The following is a 21,456-nucleotide window of genomic DNA, read 5'->3' on the forward strand; positions in this document are numbered from 1 at the left end:
CAACTTAAGGTTGTCCATTGAGGTGCGCGTGTACTCTACACTTCACTGCTGATTTCGAAAAATGCAGTTTTGAGATGTCCATCTTCTAGGCGATCTCGCATAAATGGGGCGGGACTGGGGATCACAAAACCTTCACAAGGGGTTTTCTTGATTGACATCCAGGTATGCCGTACTTGTTTCATCCTCGCTTGCCAGGGGTCCGGTATCGCTCCCGAACTCGCTTCCACCAGCCCCCTGGCCTCACGAAGCGTGATTTCATTACTGGCGCTGATGCGCATGACGTCATATATCAACACGCGACAATACTTCCGCGTTCGCTACGTGTTCGCTGTTGGTCCATTTACCGGGAAATTCCATAGATACCTAATGTCGTTTGTAACAAGCGCTGTGATTGGCCCGACTTGATTCTGGTCGGCTAGTAACGACTCCAACGACTCGTGAGGTCAAGGGGTTCGGGGAACGGCTTTAGCAGAGTGGGTTCGAATCCCTTGACGGGTGAAGATGTACTTGTTTGTACCGTACCGGCAATTTGACCGATTTTGTGACACTTTAAAGATTTAAACGCAATATATTATATAAAATTATGAAATTTAGAAATAAGTTCTCCCCCAGCTGTAAAAATATTGTAGTCTTAGTGTATATTGCAAAAGGTTTTAGTTTGATTCGTAAAGCCGTCTTTTCCCGGAAATTGCCGGGAAGTGGGGAAATAAAATTGCTACATCCGGGCATTTTCATTTATTTCCGGGTTCGCGTAAGCGTTTCAAGTTTAATCAGCTGTTTACGCTAGTTTTTGTGATAATTATTTCATTTTGAGTAGTTTTGGAGATGATGTTGCCGAAAAAGCTAAAGAATCCCCTGTTTCATTCAGAATGAAGGCCTTGCCCTTAGTAACTTAGGCCTACCTCTTCATCAATCCCCAATAAAACTGACCATATAAAAACTTAACTGAAATGAAAATACAAGATCTATTTTAAATATCAAAAAATAATTTATTTATGTTTTACAAATCAATTATAAGCTACAATTGAAATGGCCAAACTCTTAAGAACATCTTTCGATTTTGGGCCGCCACAAATTTTCTAATTGCTCTATTTTATCAATTACAAAGCAATCAAATTATGCAGCAGGCACTAACATTAAAAATGAATTTCTATTCCAGGGTTAAAGTTTAGTGTCTTCGAATCACAACTTCTGACGATGAAGTCGCACATCGCGTTACTAAAAACTCCCAAAAACCGACGGAACTCGCTAAAAATGAAAAAATAAAAGTGACTAACAATGAGTATCCACCGGCAATCATTGTCCGATTCAAAGACAGAAATGTGAGGGATAATATACTGTGTAATATACAGAAATTAAAAGGCACGCGCATCGTCATTCGCGAGGATTTATGCACAGAAATACTGAAACTGGTGAACAGAGCGCTTAACTCCCAACTATACGATGGAAGATAAACGCACAAAGTATACGCATCGCGAAACAAGAAAAATCTGAATATCCTATTGTACGAACCACTACCGGAATAATGACGAACTCCTTGTAATCGACACGATATTTCAAATAGAACATTGCATTTGTCCAGTACTCTCCTACTGTTTTCTTAGTAGGGTAATTATTTTTTGTGTTTTCTATTCTTGTTTCTCCACAAAATTTATTGTGCTTAATCAATTTTCCTATTTCTAAGATGGATGCCACCATACCGTCCCAATAAATTGAATAAAAACTTTCATTCTACGATCCTAGGAAATGTGTTTCGGTAACATTGACCCTAGCGGCCGATTCGGCACCAATTCATCAAATTTAAATGAACTAATTGACGATGAGTACAAGACAATCGACAACGAAAAGCCTTTATTATGATCCAAATGACTTAAAACAACTGCATGACCAAAATGAGTCAAACAATAACTTGAATATTGCCCATCTAAACGTACATAGCGTTATAAGCAAACTAGATGACTTAAAACTTTTACTGCTCAAATGTAAACAAAAACTTTGTGTTAGATGTCCTTCTACTGTGCGAAACTTTCATCAGCGATAGTAGACTCCTGTCACATACCTGGCTATAACCTCTTTTCGCAACACCAGCAAAGATCCTAGCGCGGGGCGTTTGCATTTTTATTAAAGATAGCGTTCCATCCATAAACAGATCGGATCTTAATCTTTTCAAAGAGTCTAAATTTGAATCGTGTTTTATAGAAATCAAAAATAGTGGTAAAAATAAACATATTGTGCTTGGGGAAATATATCGAGTTCCTGGTACTTATGAAAGTGAATTCTCAGATGACTATCAAAATCTTATAGGAAAAAGTAAACGTGAGCGTAAAAATATCATAATTGGAACGGATCAGCATCTCGACTACCTTTTAATCAACCACCTTAAAAATACGGCAAAATTCCTTGATATAAACCTTGACCTGGATCTCTTACCAACAATATTAAGACCCACTAGAATAACACACACTCCTCTACCTTAATTGATAATATTTATATAAGCAGTGACCTAAGTAATATATCAACCAGTGCTAAGACCAATGATCTTGTAGCTCACCTGACCATTAACTAATAGGCAGTTCAGACTTGCTATAGGTCTAAAATGGATTATACGCTGGTCTTACTGCAAGGGCCAGAAAATCGATATACACATCCTTTTAAACCTTCAAAGGAGCGAAATCAAACGGCAACCCTTGTTTTAATAATCAGATTTTTTTTTCAGATAATAATATTCATATCAAAAGATAGGATAGGTCTTATTAGGAGCTAGGCCTAATCCAGCTGGCTTAATCATATCAGAAGTTTTGTCTTAGAATATAAGTTGAAACGTGGTTTTCGAAAAAATCTATAATTCCTGCTTCAATAAGTCGAGGTGGTAATTCATTCTTGGGGTACCGGTATCCGTAAAACAATGAGTCAGATCAATAAAAATTAAGTGAAAATGAAATTGCATTGAATTGAGTTGCAATGACATCGTAATAAACAGATTGATATTCTGTCCGTCCTGTACTAACATCTTGCTGTAGTAGACATACACGTGTGAATAAACCAGGAAATGCGCGGTAGTGCGCGGTGTCTCTAGTGTACGGAGATGGATCGGGGTCATTCACAAATGTAATCAAAGAAACCAAAACTTTGACCTGTTGAAACACAATGTGACATTGCGACTGAAATATAATGAAATAAAATTTAACCTTGATCTCGACTGATTTGAATTCGAAATTAAAATCCACCATTCGGCGCATTCTGTCCACACTTGAAATTTGAAAATGTTCCAAATAGGCTACCAAACAATAGTTCATAGGTCGGGCCACGTTATAAGAGAGTTTGGCGCGAGTGGGACCCCTGCGTTAAGACCGGCCTGGGAGTAAATCTAAACGTTTTCCAGCGAAAATTATGTGGAAATGTTTGAACAACACCCAAAACTTTATAGTTCTAGCAGTCCGGGTCTATTTTGACTTCAAAGAAACGCATGTATACAAAAAGAACGGCAATATGCTTCGATTTTCGGTTATATCACAAAAACACGAGCTTGGAATTATATGAAATTTCCAGATAGAAAAATAGATACTATATGACACCTCTGATAAAAAAATCAGATCCAAGACCATCTAGATAAAAAGTGTGGCACCCGTTTAACTGAAATTTTTCGCAAAAGGGAAATGCATTGGAAGCATGGCGTCATCAGCTAGTGATAGCAAAAGCAAACGATAAGTTCGCTAAAAAAATTGCAATAAATATTCCAAAATCTAGATTAGAATTTTATCAATATTTGAAACATAAAAATGATACCACTTTCTTTATGTATCCCAATAATCCAACAGAAATTTACAAAATTATTCAACAACTTAAATCTAAATATTCTTCTGGAGCCTGTGATCTATCAAATAATGTATTACTTTAAAAAATTGGTCACTTCTTATGCCTACCACTTAGCGTTATCTTTAATAAATCGACACAATCCAAATCCTAGCTCTAAATTCCTATTGCACTCTCCTGTTGGTAACCCGTCCTGAATCAAGTCCCAGACCAGCTTTTAGCAAGTATCTACGAGTGTCTTTTGAGTGTCTCCCGAGTGTCTGCTCTCTCAAGATGCGGGTCCCTTTTATAGAAAGAATCGGCATTCTTAAAATAACGACTCTCCCACTCGACTTTCGGCAAGCAGCAGCAACGTAACGGTCATGACTGTTTTGGTCATATAGAATTTAGCCTTAATGATTCGCTGATCTAAAATTATTTTCAAAACTGATTTGCTGAACTAACTTTTTCCTTCCAACCCTCCTGTCATGACGCGGAATGATTTACTCACTCCTTGCTTATCATCGTTGAGAGAACAGCTATTCTCTGCGAGTTACCAACATACGTATACAACAAGAGAAACTTTAGAGAGCTAGTATTATCATTTAACACAAATTAATTTTCTCAAAACTTTAGCGATTATAGAGACTTTGTACTCAATAAACATCTAGGATATTCAAATTAAATATATTTCCGAAACTTTAGTATTTGTCTCTTGTATATTGTACCACTGATTATTTCTTTTTGAATCATTATAAATACTTTTGATTCGGAACTTCATTATGATCCATTATCCCTCTTAAAATCATTCTATAACTGTTACACTAAATAAATTTGATTACAATACAGGATAAAGCAAAACAATATCTCCCCATACTTCCTTTTTTCTTTTTATAGAAAGTAGTCGGGAGTATCATGAAGTAACAGCGTGATTCTTCCACCAGCCACATAACTAATGCAACCCATTGTTCCGACCAAATACGGTTCCGTCTATCCATAAGTTTATAAAAAGATTTCTGAATGTTTGCCAGATATCGCAGCAGAAGAACCGAGAAAGAATTATTTTTACACCAGGCTGATTTATGGTCAGCGCTGATAGATCAAAGCATCAAACAACAACCTGCTTACTACATCTTACTACGTTTGTTGTCTGAAACCATTAATAACCACCAACGCATTCAGGAAATCAACATTACAAACATTTTTTAGCTACTACGAAATCTTGCTGCGGATCACTACAAAAGAAGGCTATTCGCATTATAGATAACGCTAAATATAACCCCCATCTCGAGTATCCTGAAAAAATATGAGATACTTAAACTTGACGACATAAACTCAAAATCACAAAATTTGGTTATAATTTAACTAAGAACGTTCTGCCGACACCTATTATGAAACTATTCAGGAAAAACTCCATTCATCATAATTACCAAACCAGAAATCGAAATCTCCATTGGACCGAACCACATACTAGTATGATTTATCATAAATCATTTCTAACTTAAGTACCAGCTACCTGGCGTTTTACTTCACGAATCCTGAGAAATTGCACTATCTATAATACACTTATCGAACAATTCAAGAAGATTATCCTGACAACATATTAGACATATTATATGCATCCGAGAGACAACCAAAATTGTTATCGTTTATATGATAGTTTATTTGTTGCCAATCATTTTTAGCAACGATGCTACCTTGATTTGTGGTATCAGTCACCATGGTAACTGCGTCAGAATAGCCATTGTTGGAATAACTATTATTGTTGTGGAGTTGCCTTCGGTTCTCCAACAATGTTGTGGGGTTGAGTTTCTCAACCAATTGTTGTGGGGGCCACGTTGCGTTCTCCCCTTGTGTTGTCGTTGTTGGTTCCGATTAATCCGATAAGTGATATCCCTCTGACTCCGGAATAATAACAACTCTTCTCGTGGGTCTACGTTCTTTCTTTATTTTCCCGCACAATTCTTATTCCTTCCTACAGCTCGTATTTTTAGGCTTCTCCGCCACTCTAGAATCTCTCTCCCCCTTACTGTGCTGACCCTCCCTTTTTATCTTATTTCATGTTACTCGTGACGTATACTTCTACATATGTTATACGTCACGAGTTTATTATACTTGTTTACTTCCTAGCCATACCAGAGCTCAAGGCTGCCGCTATAACCAGCAACCCTACGCAGATACTCACGTCACTTTCACCTATCTTCTATTCAGTGTCTTGTGTGCGACGTAAGCATCTACGTAGGTTGTTTACTAACTTCAGCCACTGCCCTGAACTCTGGCTTCCCTCCCTCTATGCAAACTACTAATTTATCACCCCAATATTATCAATACAATATTTCTAATGCGTTTGTTTGCCATATATGTCGAAGGAAAATGCAAACAAAATATCGATTCCAAATGATATTGAGCCGCTCTTTTCGATGGAGGTAAAATCATTCAGCTACATTTACTGAAAGATATAGTTTTTGGGCATTCTTTGCAAAATTGTTATATTTCACTTGATAGTTCGATACTACGGTTTCTATGGGCACAACAAAAACCTACCAAAACAGTAAAATTGAATACCATACTAATCTATATCGTCAGAGCTTTCCATTGGTTATCATGTCTATATTGTTGAACGTGTTGCCATGGAAACACGCTAAATACAAACTTGCCAATTTTCCCATTTCCACCAAAATTTCCGCAAAAATCCTCTTTTCACGCAAAGGAAATACGAATAATGATGTCCAACGTGAAATCTTTAGTAACAAACTGTTTATTTACATTTTTCAGGGGCATATCATAACAGATATTACAGACTGAGCACCATTAGGTAGCGATTTGAGCGAAAGTCAAACTTGTGATATCTTTTTGATTTCGATTTTTTGATAGTAAATATTCAAGTCCTCATCACGATTCTTTTTGGACGAACAGACATGTAGAACCAAATAGACATGTTTCGTTAAAAATTTGACAAAATAAACATCAGCAAATGTTCTATTTCATATCGTTTTCAATTATCACATTTTTCATATATATTTTTCTATGTATAAGGCTAGTCTAGTTTGATGTCATACAAGTTGTCATATCTTGAAAATAATCAAAATTGTATGAATAATAGGATATCTCAAAATTATATGAATATTACTTTAAATGATAAAATACTAAATAACTACTTATCACATTCCATCTGCATTGGCATGTAAGACACTCTTAAATTGCTTAATATCTATGAACTCCAAAGCAGATGCATAAATCAGTACATTCCAATCCGTTTAAGAGGCAAGAGCAATTGATATCGATCATCCAATTTAATAATACTTAGTGACATCCATTATTTATTTATAAATATTTTTGAATATTAGTTATATTATTACTGTTGTCGTTGTTGTTGTTATTATTGTTGTTTATTATTATTAATTATTATTATTTATTTTAATTATTTATTATAATTATTTATTATTATAATTTATGACTATTAATTGTTATTATTATTATTTATTATTATTTATCATTATTATATATTTTATTATCTATTATTATTATCAATAATAATAATAATATTATTATTATTAACTATTATTATTATTGTAATAGTTATCATTTTTTTCCTGTTTCTATTGCACCCTTCTCGCACGCTTTGCACTCGGGTTCAGCGCCTTGCAATTGCTTGTGAGTACAGGCCAAAAGGCTTGCGCTGGATCCCTCATTTAACATTCTTAAATATTCGGAATTGTAAAAATAACCTCACATCGAAATGTAGTTGAATGAAAATAAAATTATTATTATACATACGGTGTGCATTGTTTATTTATTGCTTCATGGGGTCTTGGATAACAAACCTACAACACAACTGGACGTTTATTCCCACCCATACCTGTATGTCAGCCGGATTCCTCAACGACGTCAACACCATTATTACAAACACTTGAATTTTCATCATTCTCTGCCCATAAACAGTATAAGGAGACATGTCACATTTGACCTACACGTCCCAGCTGACTAATACTATGCATTACCCCCAGAACCCCTCAACACAGGCAACCATTCAGTATTTTCGCAATCTCTTTTCCAATTGTTTTCCTACACAATATTCCATTTGCCACTGGCAGATGCTGAAGACAAAAATCTGATTATCTCCTATTTACACCAAACCACTACATTTATATCAAAGAGGGATTCACAATATGTAGCCCATAAAATGGTCACCCTACTACAAAGTTCACCAAACTACAAAGTTCAAAGACCACATGCGTTACCATGTTCCCATCAGGGGGTGCTGCAAACATGACACAGCTGATTCTTTCCTATCATTCCTAAGGGCAGTAAATTTGATAATGACAAATTATTGCATATATATATAACCCGTGGATTGACACACCTAGTGAAAAGTTATACAACATTTACGTAGTAACAGCTGACGTTTTGGGGGTATATGCCGAACTTTAATATACACCAGTCTTATAATCATATTCAAAGTAACCATGGTGTCCCTGGACCCCTAGTTTCATGAAAAATCCCCATATAGACAAACCTCCATGTCCCATTCACCTGTATATATTACTACATTCTCAATTTTTCCACCAGGTGCTAGTATTTTCCTCGAAAGTATTTTTCTCGTCCTTAGTTACGGTTACTTTCTTAAGAAGGGGCGTTTGATATGGTTGTGTATATATACATCATTAAAAAAGTAGTTCCGCATATGGTGGTCGTTCTTGTCATGTGTTTTTGTTATCTTACGCTCTGACAGTCTAATATATCTCCAGTACTGATATCAGAGGACGGACATCATAACAAGCTCGTTTTAATAGATTATATCGTATGCAGTTAGTAGATATCCATTTTTTTGCAGTATTTTCATATAATAGGGTTGAGAATATATTAACAAATTCCGTGAATTGAAATAAGGGAGAATTTAGTTATATACATTCGGATCTGATTATCAATAATCGATACTCGCTTCTCTATTATAGAAGTATTTAACCAAAGAAAATGTTCGCCTTCATTTTCTTTCAGAACTTTCTTCAGCTGTGGACTGACCACTATTCCGAATCTATCTCAAATACGATCACAAAATGAACTGTCGATGTGAGTCAAAGATTTATAGATTTTCTTCGCGGTAAAGGGTTGGGGAGTATTGTCTATGTTGTAAAAAATTAATTGATCTATATTTGTTAATGAAACCATTTTTATTCCTCTAAATTTCAAACCGCAATCCAAATCCAAAGTTAATTATTGACTAGAAAAACAATGACACGGATCAATATCAGAATATTTTAGATTTACATTTCTAAATCTTTCAAATATATCAGATAATAATACTACATTCGGTTTCAAACATAAATCTACTAATTCGCCATGATTTTTCATTCTAAAATGATTCCAAATATTTATGTTCTATTAAAAACTTCATCTTTTAAATCTTAATTTTTTGATTCATCATAGAATTGTTCTTTTAATGATATCGTAATTTTAAAATCATTATGCAATTTATAAAAAGAATATGGAATCACACCTTTATATCTCATTAATTGAAAATCATTATCATTTGGATAATATTCTTTTAAGATTTTAATTCATCAACAACTAATGATTTTGAACAATTATCTGAAACTATGAATCTTAAGCATCCAAATATTAAAGATATATAACTTTCAGCTGTTTTAGCTAGCATGTTAAATGTATAAGTTGGTATATTGACACCATCTTTTGGTCTTTTTGAATTTAGAGTTTCTATTTCATTATCAATTTTTTCTATTTCATGACATAGCTGTTTGATAAATAAATGTGCATTATAACCTGATAAACTATGAAATATAACTGGAACAAAATTAATTTTCTTAGCTTGCAAATTACAATTCTCATATGCTGCACGTCTGAATCTGCCATTTAAATGATCATGATCTCCAACTTTTTTATCATAAAAATTAGATATCTTTTCACAATAATAACAATTATCTGCTGCATGATTAAAATCTTCTTCATCACCTTTTGTCGTATTATTTCTATATTTGTATCTAGTAGTTTACTTAATTTCATTTCATATTCAAATATAGCTGCAAAGCAGCGATAACGGGTTTTCTGGATGCATGTGATCGAAAGGAAAAATTAATTACCGGGTATTCGATGGAAAAAGTAAAATGAGATGATCTGGATATTATCGGAGCAATCCTCTTTTTGGTTGAATGGTCTAACCCCAGTATAGTCCCCCGTGATTTGGAAATTCTCGGAGCCCTCCTTTATTTACTTACTAAATGACGTCACAAACTGTTATTTCGCCGGTGCTTGTTGTCTAACAATTCAATTCAATTCTTTATTTACAGTAACCTAATAAGTAATTTTAAGTTTCAAATAGGATGGAAAGTACATTCAGACAATCTGTTGGTTCAGAGAGACCGTTATTACAGTATCAATTTATACATTTCATTTCGAAGCTGTCAGTTGCCGAATCTGAATGAAGATGAATTTTATTTGACGAAATCGGCGGAAAATATATAATAATTATAATCAACAGAATTTCAAGAGGGTTTTCGACGAAAGTCAGAAAACCCTAATTAACAAGTCAAGAAATAACATTATCAGATCTATAATTATGATATTCACTTTTAATTAGATAATTTAACTGGATAATCAGATTTAATAAATAATCTGGAAGCTGCTGCACTTCGATGAATCTTTTTAATAGTACTTGATATTTGGGGATCAGAATAATAAACTCCATCTGAATTAGAATTCAAATCATGACTTTTATAATATATTTCTTTTCTATCTCGATCAGTTAATTCCTTATTCAATGATCAGAAATCACCATATATTACAAATGGTACTTTAGTCTTGTAATCATACTTTTTAAATTCTAATTCATTATCTTTTTATGTTGATGAAATTAATTTGCAATAGTCACGATTATCACATAATTGTTTTTTATTTAAGAATGCTCTTTCGTTACTGATTTTATGTAAACACTTTTTTCATAGATATATTGTACTATCGAAATCAGAATATGATCTAAAAAAGTTCAATTTGTTTTATCCACATTTAATGATTTTCATAATATAATATATCTATAACATCAGTTTTATCATAATCGTTTGATAAATATAAAGATTCCAATGTATATTCTTTAATGTTATAACCTTTTGCATTTGTTAATTTACTTAAATCAAATACATTTATTTCTAAATTATTATATCTTTCTATTATTGGAATATCTTCAATTTCAACAGGGTACATATTCATTCTATAATTATTTTCAAATTGCTTATAATGAGTTTATCTACAAATATTATCAGTTGCAGGATGTAGTGAACTAATAATTGCCCATAGAAAACATCTATAATCTTCATTATATACATTAATTACTGCATTAGTTTTAAATGGTAATTAGATATAACTTGATGCATTATATCTGGACCTTTATGATATGATAAATTATCTTATCAGATATATATCGATTTATTCAATTCATTTTTTTGTGTGTGTTATAAATATGTAATGTCATTAGTATTATTTCATCTAACACTAGACCAGATGTTTAATAATATTTCTCTTCAATTTCTCTTCAATTTTCGTTTTTAATTCAATATAACATATATTCAATTTCTCATATATATATGCTGTTTCGATATAGTATGTTGTGAATGAGAATTTAAATTATATACAAGTTTATCTTCAGATTTTTAGATATAACTTAAGCAGATATACTAACTTTAGGTTATTCTACATCTGCAATTATATTCATCATATTTTCCATAATTTCTAAAAAAATATTAAATTGTTCTAAAGACTTAATTCTATGAAATCTAAATTCAATAGCAGATGGACCTATATAGCTTTTGAATACTCTAGTTATTTCAATATCTTTCTTAATATCTGATGAATTTATATATAATCTTACATTTTCCATATGTGATTTCTTATTATTTAGAGTGTCTTCTATTCTTTTGATTGGGCTTTGTTTTTCATTATCATCATTATCAAAATAATCTTCGCCTAAAATATCATTATTAATATTTCTAATATGATTTTTAGATTTTAAATGTTGTTTATAATAATCTTGTTACTGAATGATTGATTACAAGTATCACATTTATATATTTCTTTTTCATTCTTTAATTCTTCTAATTTAGTTTCTAATATATCATCTATATATTCTAATTTCAATTTATTTTCTAAGTGAGATTTAGTATTATTATGTCTCGCTTTTTGAGATTTACCTACATTAATTTTACATGTTGAACAGAAGTACTTCTTATCTGCTTCCATTTTTATAACAATTTTTTTATTAAAATTGATTTCATTTTATTCGACATCTATATCATGACATCCTTTTTAGCCCACTTGGGACTTTAGTCCCAGCGGGCTATTTCGTTCACTTTTCGTCCGTCGTCCGTCCGTCCGTAGACGGAATACAGTTATTTTGGGAAGTTTTGAAGACGCTTCTAGGTTATGTCTTGATATTTGGTTTATACATGTATCTACCCTAGACACATCTTCAGCCCAAAAACTGTCAGATTTAAGATGGCCGACTGGCAGCCATTGTTGTTCGCCAAAATCAGCACTTTTTACACATTTTCGAAGTTTACAAGGTAAATTTTGAAGACGCTTTGATCAATTACCTTGATCTTTCGATTATATTTGAATCTACCAATCTATCATCAGCATAAGAAAAATTGGGTCGATCTGACTCAAGATGGCCGTCCTATGACCTTTTTAGTGCCCAAAAATGTCAATTATGGCCAGAATTCTAGGTCCTGTAGCTTCCTACCGGTTGCCATTTCTCATTGCAATTTGTGATGGGTATTCTTTGTAAAGGGATGTTTTATACATGAGACAGGTATTTTTGATCCGCTATTGGCGGCCATTTTGGTGTCATCAGTACTCATTCGTAGGTGGGAAAAAGTTTTTCCACATTAAATTGATACCTAAGCAGATTGTGTTACTATATTCAATTGGAGCCCATAACGTGTTCTATGATTTTTGTGAGTTTCAAGGTCATTGGTTTTTGTATATGGCCACCAGGGGGCGTTGAATAATACAATAACTTAGTATTTCTATATTATATTTGTACCTATGCATATTTTGTTACCACAATCAATTGCAAAGTTGTAGCTCATCAAATTTTCCATGATATTGGTGAGTTTTAAGGACATTAGTTATTCTATATGGTCACCAGGCGGCGTTGAATAGTAGAATAACTTAGTATTTCCTTATTAGATTGGTACCTAGGCATATTTTGTCACCATGATCAATTGCAAAGTTGTAGTTCATGACATTGTCTATGATTGTGGTGAGTTTTTAAGGACATAAGTTATTCCATATAGTCACCAGGGGGCCTTGAATAGTAGAATAGCTTAGTATTTCCTTATTAGATTTGTACCTAGGCATATTTTGTTACCATGATCAATGGCAAAGTTGTATTTCATGACATGTACTACGATTGTGGTGAGTTTTAAAGTCATTGGGTTTTGCATATGGTCACCAGGGAGCCTTGAATAGTAGAATGACTTAGTATTTCCATATTAAATTGGTAACGAGTCAAATTTTGTTATCACAATCAATTACAAAATCATAGCTGCTGACATGTTCTATGATTGTGGTGGGTTTCAAGGTGATTGGTTTCTTTATATGGTCACTAGGTGGCGTTTTGTATTGAAATTGTTAGATTGTTGAGCATTTGAAACCACTTCCCAAGTGGGCATGGTGTCCCTGGACCCCTAGTTCATTCTTACCTATATAAATGAAATAGAAATCACCAGAACACAATTATTCAATATCTTCAATAGATGATCAATGAATTCTGTTTGGTAAATACGTTCTGAATTTATATCCATTTCCTTTAAATCCTTCATATTTCTAAATGAAGTACTAATTTATTACCATTTAGTAATTGTTTCAATATTTGTAATTAATATTTCTTATAGATTGTTAGTTAACTTGTTAACTTTTTAAATTTGTAATCTAGTGATTTGGCATTAATTTTGTAGTATCTTTAATACCAGCTAGAAATGATTTGTTATTCTCACTGTGTACTTGATTACTCTATATCAATTATACAAATTTTATATTAAAATTGATTTTCGAAATACCAAATTTCATAAATATGATGTTCATAGATATGAACTTATTAGAGTAATAGGGAATGTCTTGTTTCAAATCAAAGATCGAAATGAGTGAAAATGAAAAATAAAAGAAATAATTCTAATTTTTTATTTTTTGAATTTGACCGTTAATTTGAAACGAGACATTCCCTATTTTATCTTATTACAGAACAATCCAGGGAAGTCGAATCTCTGTCATAGAGCCATACGCATTCGGTGATGTCAATGTTTTTACAATGTAAGTGGTTTATCTATGTCGTGATTTATTTTTGTATGGAATGCATTCCGAAATGTTTGGTTTTACGTTATCAGTTTGTAAAAAAAAATATTGCCAATTTTGGTTCATAAGAAAAAATTTTCGTAGCAAAAACGTACAACTATACACCTAATTTGTTGACCAATTTTAAGTATGGTATACGACGAAAATAGTGCAGATATTCATGCGCATGAGTTTATAATATATTTATAATCATAGTAGAGTCATAATATACACAGGTGTAACTTTTTTACACCCAGTCCTACGCCACACAAGGTCTACACGTTGACTGGTCAACTGACATGTGACTGAGCGGAAGTGGGATACACTAGTTAAACAGGTTTGCAGGTCTACGAGCATACACTACGATCAAGGGGTGGACACAAGGTCTACAGGTTGACTAGTTAAATGGGTACCATGCGATATTACCTCGATATGCTTTTCTAGATAAAAGATGCACCTAATTGTTGGCTATTGTTTGTGATGAATACCACTTCATTTTAACATGTCCATTCTTTGGATCCTCGAGATTTCTAGGGCGCACGGGTTCCTTCTCAGAGCCCGCTTGTCTATATATCGAACGAATCAAGGACGTTTTTTTCGGCGCAACGTTTGCTTTTTAAATACCACAGTAATAGGGATAATAGGGGTTCAAGCCAAAGGTCGAAAGGTCGAAAAATAAATTCTTCCACACTCGAATTTATTTTTCGACCTATCAACCTTTGACCTGAACCCCTATTATCCCTATTACTCCAAATAATTTCATATAAATGAACAATATTTAAATGAATTTCATATATTTTAAAATAAATTTCATGTTTTAAAAGTGAGAGTAAAATGTTAGCATAATAATCTAGAAAAATAAGATCAAATATAGATTTCGAATAATAAAAAATCAATTTTTAACGTAAAAAGTGTGAGTAAAGTGTGAGTGAAATAAATTCATATTTAAAATAGTGAATATTCATATTTAAATGCGTTAAATTCGTATTCTAAGAATAAAAGTAACGAGTCATTAACGAGTTGAAGAAAATATCAATTTTAATAAAAAGAATTACTTATAAATGAATGAACAGATACTACAGTTCAAAGATATCGATTTAAATGAATTAGAAAAATATTTTAAAATTAGAAATTTTATTCCAATAAAGATTTGATTAAAACTGGACGTTTCCGTTTTCAAGTGAAAAATATTACTGAATTAATATTTAAAAATCACTATCTAATAATAGAGTTATCGAATGATAAAGATAAAATCATATTCAATACAATAATTCCAAAATTCACAACATTTGATGAAATAGATCAACATTTAATAATTACAGATGAAATACTATCCCTTTTTAATAATGAAAATTCACATAAATCTTTATTTCTACACTTACGTTATTGCCCTTTCATAGAATGCTATGTAATGTTTTTCAGAGTAGAAGAAAAAAGATTAATAAAAGAGCACGCTCAAAAAAGGGGTGCATCTGCTGGATTTGGATTAAGACTTATGAAAAGTGATAGCTCTGATAAAGTAAGAATAAAATTAGGCAATGAAGATCAACATCAATTTCTAGTTAAAAAACCTTTAGCTAAAATTGTAGGAATTAAACCAGATGTAAGGATACGTAATGCTGATGCTACACCAAACTTAATACCCTTAACACACTTTTATATTTATTGCAATTTAATTGATCCTACTAATAAGGGTAAAAAAACTATTTTAAAGCGTAAGGTTTCAGCGAACTCTAACTCTTTTTGAATTTTAACTTATTTTAATAAAAATTTGATATATAAATGTGCTCAAAGTTAATTAAAGTTCCTGCGAAAGAAATGAATAACAAATACATAAATTCAATATTGTATTATTTAACTGCTAATAATAATTTAGCTGACATTTCAGGAGTAAATATAAATAAGTATTAAAATCGGATAAAAATGAATTAATTGGAACGTCAGATCTATTTTGCGATAATACAATGCTATATAAATCATGTTAGAACAAGAAATTATTAATGAAAATAGAACAACTTTTCTAACGTTAATCAGAGAAAGATAACACATTATGATATAAAAGAATGTTTTAATCAAGGAAATATTATATTGGATATATCGGGTGGCCCCGAGCCATACATGTCCAGGAATGGCACTTGACAGAAAACACAGAATTCCAGAATTTCTCGGTTTTTCTAAAATGCAGAAAAAAATCTTGTATTCTTAAGCTCCGGAAAACTTCTGGAAAACAGAAAATGTCTGCAGAAAGTATTCACTAGCTAGGAGGTGGAGGGGGGCGTCACAGAATACCAGCAAATTCTGATTTTAGGTTCTTGGAAACCAGTATTGTTGCTGTGTAAGTAAGTAACTAAGTAAAAAATGTTTGTTCTGAAAATTAACTGCTGTCGCTATTAAGATATATAAGAGGGTCCCTAGAGTTAGTACCATGCACCTGATTGCTAACTACACAGTGCGTCAGGGCCCAGTTTCATAGACTGGCATCATCTTCAGCCCACTGGTTAACTCAACTGAAAATGAATTGAGTTAGCCCAAGAGTGAAAGTTAATTCCAGTCTTTAAAACCGGGCACTGGATTTCATTTGTTTTTGTGCTCGGAAGTAAATTGTACACAGTTGATCCTACTGGACCCATTTCGGGACTAAAGGACCAAAAATTGGTATAATTTTATTCATTATACAGGCTGGGAGAGTATCAAAACGTTGTGCTATGAGTGAAACATAAACGGCACAAATAGGGACAACGCAATTAACCTAACGAAATGCATCAACTTCCATTAAATAACGTTGTATAAACGTGCCAGGGAAATCCAAAAAATATCCATTTCGATCGTAGAATTTCGTTGGAATATTCAGTGAATTCCACAAAAGACACCACGATTATTTCTTCATCCGTCAATGAATCGGAGATACAATGGTCATGTTGAAAATATCAAATCGGACGTATAATTAGCTAAACAGCGGAACATTTCCTTTCGTTTAATCCATAGATTTTTATTTCGGACATATTTCTTCGGCCCTTTCAGCTAGCACGTGGTGATAACCATATTGCGAAGTTAAACAGTTAGTCTAAAATGTATGTCTTAAACTGTATACTCGACTCATTGCAGACATATTGAAGGAAACTCGTTGCGACGTATTGAAAATCATGCATTCTCGGGATCGGTGATATATGATATGTAAGTTATTTTTCTGGACTGCTGGTAACCTATCATTTTTCCTCTATCAAATGCCCTTTCATCCCAGTGGAGCCTGGGCCAAAGGTTGCAATCGCCAAAATACTCAGTGTCATTCTTTTGCAAATAAAACTTTTTCTAAAGTATGTAATGATTAGAAACTCGCATACTTCTGAAAAACAACCGGTAAGTAAGTCATCATCAACTAAATTCAATATGGCCAAATGATTTCTTCAGAAAGCTGTTCTTTCATTTTTGAGCTTTCAGTTGCGCTCGTCCGCGCTCTACAAATAGCGGTGATTTGTAAGATTCTAACAAAATCTATTTGGGTTATTGTTTAATCCCTCATGGTTGTTATTCCATGATTTAACTACTTGTTATGCAAAATTTACAATATTAGTAGTTTGAGCCGATGTAAAACTACGGTAGTTTTTTCAAAGTAATGAAATAGTCCCGTAGGTACGTTATTTCTATTTTCTACACTGCGTATCTGTCGCCTGCCGACTGTTCACGGGACGCAAAAGAAGGTTTACAACTGGTCGAGTGACGCCGTTATTACCTTTTTTCAGACGCATCTGCCTAAGAGTACAATTACTTAGTTATTGCATTACATCTATTATCCTGCATTTCGATATTTCAGAGATTTACATCAGAATCCAAATCTCCATTTCCTCGGTGAGTATGCCTTCGAGAATGTTTCCGGTCTGCATTCACTGTAAGTAATGAAATTTAGATTTGCATCATAAATTGGTTGACGTCTCGTTTGTATGAAAATATATCTTGTTTATATAACAGGACATTATCTCGAACTAGTATTGTTCGCCTACCATCAGCGGGACTTGAGAACTTGGAAGAATTGGTAATCGAACGAACGTATACACTAAGATCTCTGCCATCCGTGATCCATTTTTCCAAGATGAAGCGAGCTCGATTAACATTCGCTAGTCATTGTTGTGCATTCAAGAATCCAGAAAAACAGAATGAACATGAATTTAGGATGTTCATGAACAAGCAAGCGAAATTGTATAGAAACTGCAAGAGTGATACAATTGTTGACCCACCTGGAATCATTTGGAATGACGTAGCACACACGGCAATACCAACCGTTGTGATACCCCCTCCAAATTGTAGTGATAACAGACATGTTTTCCCGGGGTTCAAGTTAGATTGTACACCGCAGCCAAACGAATTCAATCCTTGTGAAGATGTCATGGGGTATGAATGGCTTCGGGTTTTTGTCTGGTTCGTTGTACTGATCTCGTTACTTGCAAATCTGTTCGTCCTTTTCGTTATGATCGCACATCGTAGTAAGATTAATGTGTCAAAGTTTCTGATGTCCAATTTGGCATTTGCTGATTTCAACATGGGCGTTTATTTGCTAATGCTTGCATGCATCGACATTCGAACACTCGGCGAGTATTTCAACTTTGCTATTGGATGGCAGTACAAAGGTGGCTGTCAAGCTGCAGGTTTTATTACTGTATTTGCCAGTGAATTGTCCATATTTACTTTAACGGTGATCACACTTGAACGCTGGTATGCCATTAGCCACGCAATCCATCTCACGAAACGTCTCAAAATGTCACAAGCTACAATACTGATGATATTTGGATGGTTTTTTGCTTTGACGATGGCAATTCTACCATTATTCGGTATTAGTGACTACGGTAGTACAAGTATGTGTTTGCCTTTTAAAACAGAAACGCCACTTGATAACGCTTATGTGGCCGGTCTTTTGGTGATTAACGGAATTGCATTTTGTATAATTGCCATGTGTTACATTAGCATGTACTGGCAAGTCAGGGGTAATAATACTACCGCTCGGAGTAGTGATGCCACTATTGCCAAACGAATGGCTTTGCTAGTACTAACCAATTTTGCGTGCTGGGCACCGATAGCATTTTTCGCACTTACTGCCATGCGAGGGTTGCTGCTTATAAACATACGCAATTCTAAGATATTATTGGTATTCTTTTATCCATTGAATTCCATGACAAATCCATTTTTATATGCTATTTTCACCAAACAGTTCAGAAAAGATCTATTCGATATTACTGGTCAGCGGTGCAAGCGACGCACAGCGGCGCAAAGAGATCATTCTCAATCCGGGGCCCCCCTCAGAATTTCTACAGTTGGCCGTGGCAGCACTAGCGGACAGCAGTCGAATACATTCCCTGTTAGACATTCCTCGGATGGTTCCGTACTAACTCAGTATACAGATACGAAACTGGCGACCAATTTGACAGTAACGACAAAGCAAGTGCAACAGGCATCTCCTAAAGGTACCCCAAAGATGGCACATAAAATACTGCCAGTCAACAATCAAAATATACCCCCATTTTCTATAGCTTTAGAGAGTTTTATAGGAAACAGGAAGCTTAGTGTAGTACCTGAAACGGGTAGCGATAAAGAGAATTCTTCGGATCAAGAAGAAATGAAATGTTTTTTAGCCACAAAAACACATTCACAAACGAACACAGAATTAGAGATGTTACGGAGAGATACACCAATCAATGGTGTCCTAATGGTATGGACCTAGAGGGCCTGTATAAACTAATGAGACATCGGATCTATGACTTTCGCAGTTGATAGGCTTCAAGGTTATGGAAAAATTTTGTTAAATAACTTTCCGAATCCATTTAAATTCTGATATCTCCGTGAGAAAGATAATGAAGCTTAAAGAGCAAATGCTGTCAACATTGAGCTTACCGCAATTTGTAACCAGAAAAAAACTTTAGTATATATATTACGACCTGAGATCTGACTTATCGAAAAAAAGTATCTCTAATTAGCCGTAATTAGTCATTTATTTATCCTTCACTCCGTGCATATAGTTCACATACAACCCGCACGGTGGCGCTATTTATGATGTTATCTATGACAATCAACACAAACACGTGCGCGCGCTAGAACTCGTACGGTAGCCTATGTATAATCGATCAAATGAACATCATTTGACCTCCAGCGCAACTCACTAATATTCACTTATCACGGTAGCAACTGTATACAATGGTTAGAGTTTATTAATTCAAATCACTCCCAAAACGATAAAATATCGCATGAAATGTCTAGTGGACTGACTGGAAGCTGTGAGCATTTGTCAGAGATGACGTCAGAAACACGCACCTGCTAACATAAACAATATCAGCGAGCACGTGCTTAAATTGCCGATCTAAAAGTCGTATTCCTAACTAAAATTCAAACCAGTTGCATATTTAATATTTGTGAATACATCACATTTGAAAATGAAATTTTAAAATGAACACAATGTTCTATTCTGATGGTATTTGATCTTTAACCGACTTATCAGACCTATTACAAACAATGCTAAAAATTATCAAAAACTTGTTCACTAATTTGACGTTGTTGAAATCGTGTACATGTGTGTAGAACCAATATATTTCTGTCAGCAAGTAGATGTTTGGACAGACTGTGCTTAATGGTGATTTAGTAGTATATGTCTCATTGTTTTGTTATTTTCCATAATGTGTTGCCAAAAAGATACGACAAATAAATAGAATTCGATTAACATCGTGTAGTCTGGAACTAGTATTCTGGGAAGGCCTACTTTCTTTCATCGTCCGACCTTATGCGGAATAGAGAGACTTCACTGCAACGATCACGTGCTGTTAGAAATATTGACTAAAAATCCTGGCAGCAAAGTTGACTAGAAAAATATGTGAAATTACAATCAACTTTGCTGCCAGAATTTTGTAGTTAATTTACAGACAGATTTTGTAAACATTACAACTTTTTCCAGTCAACTTTGCTTCCACGAATTTTTTTAAAGAAAATTTACAATATCTAATTCCATTTTTCAAGATAAATCTGTAAATAAAACCAATCATTTTACACATAACAATACAATTCGATGATTTATTCTAAGCAAATGGTCTTCTGCGTATCATCAGAAATAAAAAATTGAATTATTTCCTCACAAATTGTAGTTTAAATCAGCTTTCTGCCACACATGGCGTTAAGTTCGTTTCAGTTTAGTTCACATACTTGTTGTAAGATTAATCAATTAAGCACAAATGATTCCCTGTTTGATGACATTCAACGCAGTCTCAAATACGTATTTCGTGACTTTCTAAAATTGTATAAAAAATTGAACTAATTTTTAGTTCCTAAGAGTAAATGAGAATAGGGGGG

General features: G+C 33.6%; 1 protein-coding gene across 1 annotated transcript in view; it reads left to right on the forward strand.

Moving 5' to 3' along the window:
* Positions 1 to 19,843, forward strand: part of LOC141909146 (follicle-stimulating hormone receptor-like) — a 63,950-nt gene extending 44,107 nt beyond the window's left edge. Inside the window, exons 3-7 of the mRNA XM_074799531.1 lie at positions 8,791 to 8,862; positions 14,044 to 14,112; positions 17,239 to 17,307; positions 17,945 to 18,019; positions 18,100 to 19,843. Coding sequence (XP_074655632.1) covers positions 8,791 to 8,862; positions 14,044 to 14,112; positions 17,239 to 17,307; positions 17,945 to 18,019; positions 18,100 to 19,843 — 2,029 coding nt within the window. The remainder of the gene's footprint in view (positions 1 to 8,790; positions 8,863 to 14,043; positions 14,113 to 17,238; positions 17,308 to 17,944; positions 18,020 to 18,099) is intronic.
* Positions 19,844 to 21,456: the final 1,613 nt, after the last annotated feature.

Source organism: Tubulanus polymorphus, chromosome 7, assembly GCF_964204645.1.
Source record: "Tubulanus polymorphus chromosome 7, tnTubPoly1.2, whole genome shotgun sequence".
In the NCBI taxonomy this organism is placed as follows: Eukaryota; Metazoa; Nemertea; class Palaeonemertea; order Tubulaniformes; family Tubulanidae; genus Tubulanus; species Tubulanus polymorphus.